Here is an 11628-nt window from a genome sequence, read left to right as displayed (position 1 = left end):
CTCCTCTAGATACTTCTTTCTGTTACACCGAAGTCTGCCTGGTCCACAGCTGGAATTGGCATCACAGGGACAAGGTTGTCCTGGAGAGCACAGTCAAAGACTTAAGTCATCGCTATCCAGATGTGAATTTAAGCTGTTAAATACCACGTACGGTGTTAAATATCTGAGCTGGTAAAACACCACTGTCTTAAGAACTGTCATTCAGAGTGAAGAGGGTTAATGCATTGAAGAAGTCTCATAAGGTGTTTTATAGGTCTTGCTTTGGTGTCTTGGAAGACGTGCTTTGTTTTTCCTGCCCCTTTACAAGGAAAATACAGATGGCAAAGGTGAAATGCAGAGTTTCTGGAGCATGTTGCCTAAAAACTGTACCTCCTGCCCAGCCACTGGACTACAAGAGAAGGGGTTGTATGTGTATGGAATATGTATACACTGCTAGTCCTAGACTGGTGTTTGTTCTTGACTTCAGCTACCCTGGAGATAAACTCCCCTCCAGAATTCCAGTGAGTCAGCTGTGTGGGCTGGGCTGGAGGTAGCCTTTCTGTGGATGGAGAGGAGCTCATAGTGGGAGGTGGAGGCTATAACCTCCAAACTGAGAACATTTGCATCAAGTGGTCCACCTCTACCAACACAGCCAGCTGCACTGTCACTGCACAGCAACGCGAAGCTAACCTGCCTCCCAGAAAGATGCGCCAGCCCGGAAAGCATGGTCCAGGTGCTCTCAGCTGCTCTGATGTGGAAAATGCCAGAGGTGCCGCAGATTCCGCACTGCCTGGCAGCTCACGAACGTGCAGCTAGTCGCTGCAGGGTAGGCTGAGCTGGAAGAAGGACCTTGGGTGATGCCCTCGTGTGCATTGCTCTGTCTTGCAGGGCTGGGCTGGGCGCTGGCAGCGGCACAGCTGGAGGCTCCTACCCTGATCACACTGCAGCGCAGTCCTGCCCTCTCCTTGGTGCAGACCTGGCACTTGCCCCCATCTCTCCTGTCAAGCCTTGCAAACCTCGCCTCCGTTCCTCCAGTGCACAGCACAGCCCAAAGGGTCAGGGTCGACTTTTCTGTATGGGCGGGAAGGTGTTTGCTTTCCCTTGCTGGTGGCATGGAGAGCATTTCACTCGTCTCCAGGGCTTGTGCCCCAAAAGCATGTTTCTGCTTTTGGTTTCCTTCTCTAGGCACCACGCCAAGAGGGTGTGAGCAAACAAGTCCTGTGAGGAGAAAAATCCCCAGCACTTCTGCTGAATCACCCTGCCCTGCCAGCACCACGGCCCTTTCCGGGGCCAGAGGGGAAAAGGAGAAGCATTGCAGTATCCCAGTCCCCTGTCTGCCTTGGGACCCCTTTTCACCATATCTCTCTCCTTTTCACACAGCCTTCATGAGGGACCCTGCAGAGTTGCACAGATGAGATGGTGCAAGGTGTAAAACCAATAGCATGGGAGGGGGATGGATGGGAGGTGTGGGGTGCTGTGTGAAGCCCCCTCGAACTTTCTCCTGCATGTCTGTCCCCACCTGGGGCCTGGCTGCTCCCCAGGGCTGTACGTCAAAACGCAAAATGACATCGTTAGCCATTAAGACCTACTCTGTTTTCCTCTTTCCCCTGCTGTCATCAATGGTGGGGCAGCCCAGCCCCTCTCCCCTCTTTCAGTGACTCCCCTGTATCCACTCTCCTGTCTGTCCTCCTTCTTTCTCCTAACACATGGCATTAGCTGGGGTCAACAGAGTTCAAGCCCCAAAGCAATCTGGCTTTTAAAAGATCAATCTGGACATCTTCAATTAAAATCTTAAGTGTCCCAGACAGTGGCTAAGTAAAGAGAAATATGAAAGAGAACACACAGGGCACTTCATCTATAAATGGACTAGTATATGTGACTTCATTTATCCACTAAGACATGTGAAGTGCTAGAAAATTACATCGAAGATTTACTTAACTCAGTTGTCTTTCAGGGACTGGTCTTTTTCTGAGGCGTTGAGACACTGGCAAATGAGGAACTTTGCACGAAAGGCAGGAGAAGTATGCCATTTCGGGCATGGCTTTTTTTATTCTTGTTGCTATACAGAGCTCAGATCTAAATGAGGTAAGTAGAGCCACCTACTTGTTTTGTTGCGATCAGGTTTATCATTGTACCTGGAGAGTTCTGGTTTATGTCTCATTTTTTGTGTCTTTGCTGCTTTTTTGTTCCATGTTAGCATCAGTCAGCACAATTTAATATCCAAAGCAGGTCCGTGTGTCCCCGATGTGGCTGTTTATGACTCAAAAACCTCATCTGTATTTTCTGGAACGTGTCAAAACCGCCACTTGATCACCTTTGACCACAGGCTGATGGTCACTGCCTCTATCCTCATGCAGAGGTGGTGTGAAGGAGAGTCCCTGTGGGGAAATTCCCCTTGACCCTCCCCACAGCCAGTGGCCAGGAAGGAGTAGGGCATGTGGTGGCTGGGTGGATGCCTTTGGACTCCGAGAAGTGACGCCATGGGACAGCAATGTGACTTCATGGTAAGGGGAAGGAAAACCTCCACAGGTCACAGCCCCGTGCTGCACTGTGCAGTGCCCAGGGCTGTGCAGGCTCAGCCCCAGAGCCGTGGCCAGTGTGTCCAGCCCCTCTGCCTCTGTGCTGCCAGCCCCTCACCCAGCCTTTGTCCTGAGCTAGGACATTAAGAGCTCTGATCCAGCAGTTGGATGCTCCCCCTCTTTCCTCCCCCCGACCCTGCCCCCAGCCCATTTCCTGTGTGATGTTGAGTTGTATAAGATTTCTTGCAGCACCCACAACCTGTGTCCAGCAGCCTTGTATCAATAAGTACTTGGAAAGCAAGTGATGCTGCATTGTCTAGGGATGATCCCTGCTGCTTCTGGTAGAGGAGGTTGGGTCATTTCTCATTGTCAAGGAGTACGGCCGAAGCCAGAGTGGCATCATCAGCCCTTAGCAAAAGCCCATTTCAGACTGTGCCTTTACAGAAAACACCAGCCATGTCTTGCTCTTTCCATGTAATCATGTTCCTCAAAGCACTTGACTTAGCTAAAAGTCTCTACAAATTAATGATGGTTGCAATAATTTAGAAATCTTTTTTTTTCTTTTAAAAAATATTCTCATTAAGTAGTCATAAGAAAGAACATTTGATGCTAGTAAACATCCTTCCCCAAAACAAAGAATAAATAGTTGTCTTTCCATCCTGCTGTGTGTAAAGCTGTGACTAGAAGGATGTTTTCTGTCAGAGTATTTTCTGAAGTTAGCCAGTAGTAAAACCAGAACCTTTTTGCCTTTTCACTGATAGTCCCCTATGCACCAGCCTCACCTTGCTGTGCAGCTGAATCAGTCTGATACCGTTGTGCTGAGCAAACAAGTTACCCAAAGCTGTAGTTCTCTGGATTTTTCCTTACTTGGCAAAGCCATTTCCTTGATGTGCTACTCATGCCACAGTAGCACTGGGGAAAGCCCAGCTGCTGTCATCAAAAATTACCTCCCTAATTCCTGATGCAGAGCAAAAGGGACTGGAGGTGGTCTTGTGCAGTTATTATTATGTCACATCCCATTTTGGGAGCATGAAGGGGAAGATGCAAGCAGAAATCTGCAACACAGCAGGTGGCAGAGGTGGCTGCGATCCTTGGCTCGGATCCCAGAGCTGAGGGAGGAGGAGCAAACATGGCACCTTGACCTAGGCAGAGCATGGTAATGCAGGCAAAATGCAATGTCCCCTGGTGATGAGCATTGTCCTGGGGCCCTCCTCTGCACTGAGCCCCCAGGTGAGTGCTGCAGCAGTGTCAGAGTGGTAACGCAGGGGTGTCAGCATACTGACAGCAGCTTCAAGGCCTCTTAACTGGCCTTAATCAGTGCTGCTCAAAGTAATTGTGTTTCTCAAGGTTTGCAGTCAGACTGTTCCCTACACAGAAGTGCCTTGGCCCTTTAGGCACTGGCAGTGGCACAGAAGAGCGGGAGAAAATAAGCCAAGTGGTGCTCACACCATCCTTTCATAGGGAGGAGGGAATGACACCAAGGCTTCTGTAAGATGAAATGGCTGAAACAGTTTTTATTTGAGGTCACTGCCATTTCATGGGATGTCTCTAGCTGCTATCACTTGCCTCCATGCTTGGTGAGATTTGCATTGCAAAGAGACCATTTGTGAGCAGGGAGGGCAACCTTGGCATGGCCATTTTCTTGCACCATCATCCAGACAATACAGCTGCACACTTGGGTGAAGACCCTTGTTGACAGCCTCTAGCAGGTTTTTTTGGACTATTGCTCACTGACATTCCTGCCATCAGATAGTCACCTACTTAATGGAAAACCCTGTCAGACTGAAAGACAACACATCATATCCCCAGCCCTTCTTGTCCAGCCTCATTTGCACCTCTATGGATGCACATCATGCCCTTGCACCATTTCGTGTTGACGGGAGGAAAATTCTAAACCTAGTCCCTTCCAGCAGTCCATGCTAAAAATAAGGAGCAGCATCTGATACATTGTTTATCAGATTACTTAAAAAAAAAAACACACCCGGTGAGGGGAGAGGGAAGGAACAAGGTGTTGCCAGTTATCTAGCAATTTGTTTAGGAAATACCACTTGTGCATCCAGTCTAAGGTGTGGGAGTATGAGCTGGCTGAGGGCACAGGGCTGGTTTTTGCCTGGGTGAGCACAGTGTGAACGTGACCCTGAGCTGCACGTGTTGCTCTCCAGGTGCCCACAGGCCGTGGTTAGCGGAGAGCACTACAGGGCGGCAGCTCCAGCAGTTTGCTTCAGCAGGTGGGTTTGTTTTGTTTTTTTGATATCAGGTGCTTGCATGTGAGTCAGGCGCCTTCAGACAGTGATGCCGTGCCCTAGTGATGGGATTTTTTTTCCTCCTGCCCTTTAGGGAGAGGCAGGTCACAAGCACCATGTTCTAGTGGTGACCTGCCTGGAGAGGGGCCAGGCCCTGGCAAGCAGCACGCAAGTGTGTCTGGATGTTTTCACAAGGCTGATGAGTCTTAAAACTGTAATTTGCTGGTGAAGCAGTGCAAAAATGCATCACCTGTTGCAGCCCTTGGCACACGGATGATGAATCTCCTCAGGACTGCTTTGCTGATGGCCCCTAAGTCAAAGCTCTTACAACCCTGGGGTGGCTTCACTGTCTGAATGCTAGATGCTCACAATACCTGCTCTAAAACTCCCCTCCTCAGCTGGACAGAGGAGGAAAAATATTAATGAAAGGTTCATGGGTTGAGATAAAAAGGCCAATAGCATCCTGGGGTGTATTAGAAAGGGTGTGGTTAGTAGGTCAAGAGAGGTTCTCCTCGCCCTCTATTCTGCCTTGGTGAGGCCGTGTCTGGAATATTGTGTCCAGTTCTGGGCCCCTCAGTTCAAGAAGGACAGGGAACTGCTTGAAAGAGTCCAACACAGAGCCACAAAGATGATTAACGGAGTGGAACATCTCCCTTATGAGGAAAGGCTGAGGGAGCTGGGTCTCTTCAGCTTGGAGAAGAGGAAACTGAGGGGCGACCTCATCAGTGTTTACAAATATGTTAAGGGCGAGTGTTGGGAGGATGGAGCCAGGCTTTTTTCAGTGATGTCCAGTGATAGGACAAGGAGCAATGGGTGCTAACTGGAGCATAGGAGGTTCCATGCAAATATCAGGAAGAACTTCTTCACTGTGCGAGTGACAGAGCACTGGAACAGGCTGCCCAGAGAGGCTGTGGAGTCTCCTTCACTGGAGACATTCAAAACCTGCCTGGACAAGTTCCTGTGTGAGGTGCTCTGGGTGATCCTGCTCTGGCAGGGGGATTGGACTAGATGATCTTTCGAGGTCCCTTTCAACCCATAAGATTCTGTGATTCTGTGATAAGGACAAGGAGAGATCATTCACTAATTACCATCACAGGCAAAAGAGACTTGAACTGTGGAAAATTAATTTATTAACGATCAAGTCAGAGTACAATAATGAGAAATAAAAAACAAATCTTAAAACACCTTCCCCTCCCCCACCTTCTTCCCTGGCTCATCTTCATTCCATGTTTCTCTGCCTCATCTCTCCCAGCAGCATGGGGGGACACGGAATGGAGGCTGTGCTCCATTCATCATACGTCGTCTCTGCTGCTCCTTGCTCCTCAGGGGGAGGACTGCTTACTACCTTCCTCTGCTCCAGCATGGGGTCCCTCCCATGGGAGACAGTACTCCACAAACTCCTCCAACATTAGTCTTTCCCACAGACTGCAGTTCTTCATGAACTGCTCCAGTGTGGGTCACTTCCGTGGGGTGCAGTCCTTCAGGAACTGACTGCTCCAGCATGGGTCTCTCACAGGGTCACAATCTGCCAGCAAACCTAAGGGCTCCCATCTGCATGGGGCCATAGGTCCTTCCAGGGGCCTGCCCTAGCATGGGCTTCCCATGGGAGTCACAGCCTCCTGGCATCCACATGCTCTGACATGGGGTTCTCCATGATCTCCATCTTCATCTGCTCCACCATATACCTGCATGGGCTGCAGGGGAACAGCCTGCCATATCATGGTCTTCACCATGGGCTGCAGGGGTTTCTCTGCTCTGGCACCTAGAGCACCTCCTCCACCCTCCTTCACTGACCTTGGTCTCTGCAGAGTTGTGTCTCTCCCATGTTCCCGCTCCACCTGCAGTTGCTGTTGCCCAGCAACTTTTCCTGCTTCTCAAGTATGTCATCCCAGAGGTGCTACTATTATCACTGATGGGCTTGGCCTTGGCCAGCAGTGGGTCCATCTGAGAGCTGGCTGGCACTGGCTCTGTTAGACAAAGGGGAAGCTTCTAGCAGCTTCTCACAGAAGCCACCCCCGTAGCACACACACACACACACCACCCTCCCCCCGAGTTACCAAAACCTTGTCTGGCAAACCCAATACATCTCTGCAGGTGGCTAACTGGGAAAGGACAGGAAGTTGCTTCCTTTTGTTGTTTATTTACTAGAAACCAGAACCTTTGGCCAGGAAGCTGATGCCCCAGGTGTAGAACTCCCTGCCTGGGAAGCTGAGGAGAAGCAGCATCGGGAAAGCCTGCTGAGGTGCATGGCACAGCAGGTGAGGATCTCACACTCTCCTATCCACAGGCCCAGCTTTGGGTCACAGCTTTAGGGAGGAAAAATAAGCTCTTACTATCTCCTTGGTATTTCCCTGTGGTAAGCAGTGTCACTTCCCCCTTTTCCACAACTCCAGCTTCAAACTTTGGAGAAAGTAAAAATCTGACCTTGGTGAAATGCTGTGTACCTTCCTGCCTGCAACCCTGACAAAACCTGTAACTTGGATGTCAGTCCTTCACTGATACTCAGGAACCCTCTTCCTCAAAGCTGCAACACCTCTGCTAGGCAATGGGACCCCTGCCACCACCCAATTATTCTGTGGACAGTAGCTGCTAGAAAATAATAGGTGTCTCCGTTTCCCATTTTGAAGCTCAAGGGTATGGTTATGTTTTGTTCCCCTTAAAGGCAGACATTAAAGCCTTACCTCCCAGTGCATACCTGCTGGCACTCTGCTGTTGCCCTAGTGTGTGCCTGCTGACATGGAAGTAAGGAAGAAATTTGTACAACATGATCACGCATTCTGTATCCACAGAAAACTCCTGAGTCAAACAACAATGACTCATTTTTCTCGTAAACACTTTGTATTTATTATCTTGGCAAGAATTCAAGACGTACGTGCATGGGACATACAGCAAAACATCTGACCTGTGTTCAGAACAGGCCTTAAGAAAAACAAACTCATGTTGATACAGTCATATAGCAGATACTTCACAGCAGTAACAAAAATCCTAGGGAGGGCATCAGCAAGTGCTTATTCATATACTGGCACTGATCACCTGGATCTAGGTCTTCCCTGAGCTGCCAGTGAATGCTAGCACTCTTGACAATGCTCAGAGAAACATAACAACATTCAACGAAAAGCAAACAGTCTTTACATATATATACAGAAAAATACTGTGTTGATACATAACTCAGCTATCCCCATGACAATGCATTTATGGTGATTTATTTTGTTTGGTAACACTGACGTGTGCTACAGCCTGAAGGCTGGGCTCTATGAAGCCCCCACCTTGCTTCGTATTGAATTTCAAAGCAGCATACACTGAACAGAACACTTCCGTTAAAATACATTTAATCTACTAATGTGAATGCTTATGCTGAATTTTTCTGAGAGTCCCAGACAGGCACAATCAAGGTTTAGTGTCCTTGATGAAGACTCCAAGACTCCCCCAAACTGGAGCCCTTCAGTTGAAGTTGGGGCTGCCTCTGATGCACAGCTTTGCTGAGCTGCATGCAGTGCTGGCCTGCAAGCTGGTATTTAGCTGAACAGAAACTCTTTGCATTTACTTTTTTATACCTGAAAATCCAACCTCTGTACATGTCAGCAAAACATGTTACTTAGCAGTACTAAAACAAATAATAGCTACTCCTGAAATATCATGTTCTCTGAAGAGGTATTAGCTGCTTAAAGGAGGAGGGAGCAATGCATGTGGCTCAAGCCAATAGCAAAGCTCCCATTAACATCACTGAGATGAAGTTCTCTATGTGGAAAGCAGGCGAAATCAGTCAGCTTCTGCTTAATGAAAATGGTGACAACAAGTAACAGCCACACACAGCTGGTTGTGACAGTGACCAGAGCTATGTAATCACAATTTTGCAAAGGCAGATTCAGAAGAGCTGACCAAAAAATTAATGATAAATACAAACAAGAATTCACTACAAGGCAGGAATAAATGTAGTTTGAGCAGACCCAGAATTCAGAATGTGTAACTATACAGCCCTATACCATGCTAATGTACTTTGATACAAGGTGAGTTAATAGAGTGAACGATGACCATTGACCTAAGAAGTAGCTACATGGCATGATCAGCTTCAGCCATTTTCTTGCTGTCTTGCACCATGAGAAAACACAGTTTAGGATTGTGTCTGACATGAATTGACTAGCAGAGTTACTGTTTGCCTTGATGGCAATCATCATGCTTAACACAGGTCCTCCAAAACCAGCCAAGGGTAATAAACCTTCAGTTAGACAAGCACAATGCATCACCATCCACTGGATGTGCTACAGCAGCTTCATAATTCTGGAACTGAAGTGGAGTTGCCATGAAATTAAATTAAATTAAATTAAATGGAAATAGAGTACAAGCGGAACCTTCACCTGTAAGTATAGTTAAACATTCGGAAATCAAAGGCTATTTTCTTGTACTGACTGTAGCATTCAATTCTATTGATATTATTTCTTCAAACAGAGGTAGTTGCTGTCTTTGAGTAAGTAACATGCTGAAGAAAACTTGAGATTCAACTTGTATTCAACTTTTGGATCTACCTCTATTGAAGAGTTATTTTGTTACTTATAAAGACACAGCAGTATTGTACTGCTCTCAATAAATTCTTCGTTGTTTTGAAAGAACTCTTCCACCAAACACACACATCTCAATATCACACATATCTCAATATCTGTATTTATGCAATATATATTCATATATATATATATTATATGATGCTGGATGAAAGTATGCTCCCCCCTGTATTGCATGAAGTATTTTGTCTATTATCAGAGAGCATTTTGCTTTTTTCTAGTTTATATAATGCATATTTATGTAAAGTTTTGAACATTTTTTCATACTATTCTTTGAGCCTAACAAGTAGCATTCAACGAATAGTTCTGTGAAAATACTAATTTCATACACATGGAGATACACATATTTCTATTTCTATTTTTCTTTATATTTTTATATCATGTGTGTATATATATGCATATACACACACGTATAATATAGAGTAGAACTATGCAACATTGTGGTAATTCATAGAACTGTAATTTTTAGTCTACAAAGCAACAACCTGTAACAAATAACTTTCCAATAAAGACAGTGGTTTACTTAACAAAAAGAAATAATCCCACCACCAGATACCTGTCCAGTAGAACCCATACTTTAGAAAACAGGAGCAGCCAAAAAACAAGCAACTAGCTTTTGCCTTGTGATATGGGATCCCAAATTCCAAGACACTGACACTTGTATTGACTTCTTCCTGAAGGTGTTCCGAGCTCCTTGGTGAAATGTAGCTGTGGGACATGAGGACCAAAAGGCAACTGGGAAAACCAGGTTCCTGGAAGTCTTGTAAGACCAGGCTTGAAGAGGCAAGTTCCATCTTGCCCCAAGTCTCCCGACCACATAGTGAGAGGCTCTGGCCATAGCTCTCTTCTGTTTTTTTCACCTGGCAGTCATAAGCCAATATTGCTGTAACATTTTTCAGAGGGATCACGTCACGACAGCTATCCTTCAGCAGCTACAGGCAGCGACGTACAACGCAAAGAACTTTCTCCATCTCCTTAGTGTCAGCGAAGTCTCTTGTTCCAAACCCACAGCGAGCCCAGGCCCTTCCCCGCTTCTCAGCGGTCCGTGTCCGAGGCGAGCTCACGTTTCTGGGCAGAACAGCTTGGTGAGGAGGTTCAGGATCTTCTGCCGCAGGTTCCACTTGTCGCCGATGCGGCGCAGCTGCAGGGCACACTCCGCCGCCGCCTCCCGCTCTGCCGGGGCACACGCACGGCCGTCACACACCCGCACCGCCTGCCCGCCCAGATTTGGTTTCAATTTTAATGAGATCTTGGCAATAGCGCTAATTTTCTTCATTCCATCTCCCTTTTTTTTTTTTTTTTTTAAATTTTTTTTCCTCCCCCCCCCACCTCAATACCACCCCCATTGCTACCAGCACCAGGTGAGCGCCTCTCGCCCTCACACGGGCGCCCGCAGCCCCGCTTGCAGCGGTCGCTGCCCCTCGCCGCTCCGCTCCGGGTGCTGAAGCCGAGAGGAGGAGGAAGCCATCCATCCCCAGTCTCCTCACCCTCTACATCCCCACCACATTCTGATCCGTTCACCCTCCGTTACCTGCAGGAGCGGCGGACGGCGCGGTCTTGCGCAGGGTCCTGCCCGGCATCATCGCGATGGTGAGGCAGGGCTCCTCGGGGCACGGCACGGCCCGGTGGGGCACGGCTCGGCTCGGTGGGGCACAACTCGGCGGGACAGGGCTCGGCTCGGTGGGGCCCGGTTCGGCTCGGTGGGGCACGGCGGAGCGCGGGAGGGCACAGGAGCGCACTGCGGGCGGGTGTCGAGAAGCGCGGCGCTAAAAGCGCTGGCGCCGCGGGGCTTTCCCCGCGCTGTGACGTGGGAACGGCGCGGGAATCCCGCCCCTTTCCCCTCTCCCCCCCGCCCGGCGGGCAGGCGGTGACATGCCGGAGCGCGCCCCGGGCGGTGCGGGGCGGGCGGAGGGAGCTGCGGACAGCGCCTCCGCGGGGGCACGGAAAGGGATGGAGGGATGCGGGGTGCTGGAGCAGGAGGAGGCAGGGGCTAAGGGGAGATGGAGGTGTGCGATGGGGTTGCGGAGAGGATGGGGAGGCTCTGCAGAGGGACCTGGACAGGCTGGATCGATGGGCCAGGGTTCAACGAGGCCAAGTGCCAGGTCCTGCACTGGGGTCACAACAATCCCAGGCAACCCCACAGGCTTGGGAAAGAGTGGCTGGAAAGCTGCCCAGAGGAAAAGGACCTGGGGGTGCTGGTGAACATGAGCCAGTGTGTGTCCAGGTGGTCAAGAAGGCCAACAGCATCCTGGCTTGTGTCAGGAATAGTGTGGCCAGCAGGACCAGGGCAGTGATTGTCCCCCTGTTCTGAGCACTGGTGATGTAGCACCT

General features: G+C 49.0%; 1 protein-coding gene across 2 annotated transcripts; it reads right to left on the bottom strand.

The window, feature by feature from the left end:
* Nucleotides 1-7571: 7571 nt before the first annotated feature.
* PMAIP1 (phorbol-12-myristate-13-acetate-induced protein 1) lies at nt 7572-10992 on the bottom strand. Of its 2 annotated transcripts, none has more exons than XM_051643467.1 (2): nt 10829-10880; nt 7572-10470 (listed from the first exon to the last, which is right to left on the bottom strand). In XM_051643467.1, exons 1-2 carry the CDS (start codon nt 10878-10880, stop codon nt 10358-10360), a joined length of 165 nt encoding a protein of 54 aa, XP_051499427.1. In that variant the 3' UTR covers nt 7572-10357. The 2 variants fall into 2 exon arrangements, 1 of the variants encoding a protein (XP_051499427.1); XR_007891886.1 differs by having other exon boundaries at nt 10384-10510; nt 10829-10992.
* Nucleotides 10993-11628: the final 636 nt, after the last annotated feature.

The sequence above is a fragment of the Apus apus genome, chromosome Z (assembly GCF_020740795.1).
Source record: "Apus apus isolate bApuApu2 chromosome Z, bApuApu2.pri.cur, whole genome shotgun sequence".
Classification (NCBI taxonomy): domain Eukaryota; kingdom Metazoa; phylum Chordata; class Aves; order Apodiformes; family Apodidae; genus Apus; species Apus apus.
This window is presented reverse-complemented; position numbering and strand designations above follow the sequence as displayed.

What these genes read in the sequence shown, in the direction of transcription:
- PMAIP1 (XM_051643467.1), bottom strand. Translation starts at nt 10,880, where the DNA reads ATGATGCCGGGCAGGACCCTGCGCAAGACCGCGCCGTCCGCCGCTCCT. An exon ending in GCCGTCCGCCGCTCCTGCAG is followed by an intron (nt 10,471 to 10,828) that starts GTAACGGAGGGT and finishes GTGCCCCGGCAG; the next exon opens with AGCGGGAGGCGGCGGCGGAG.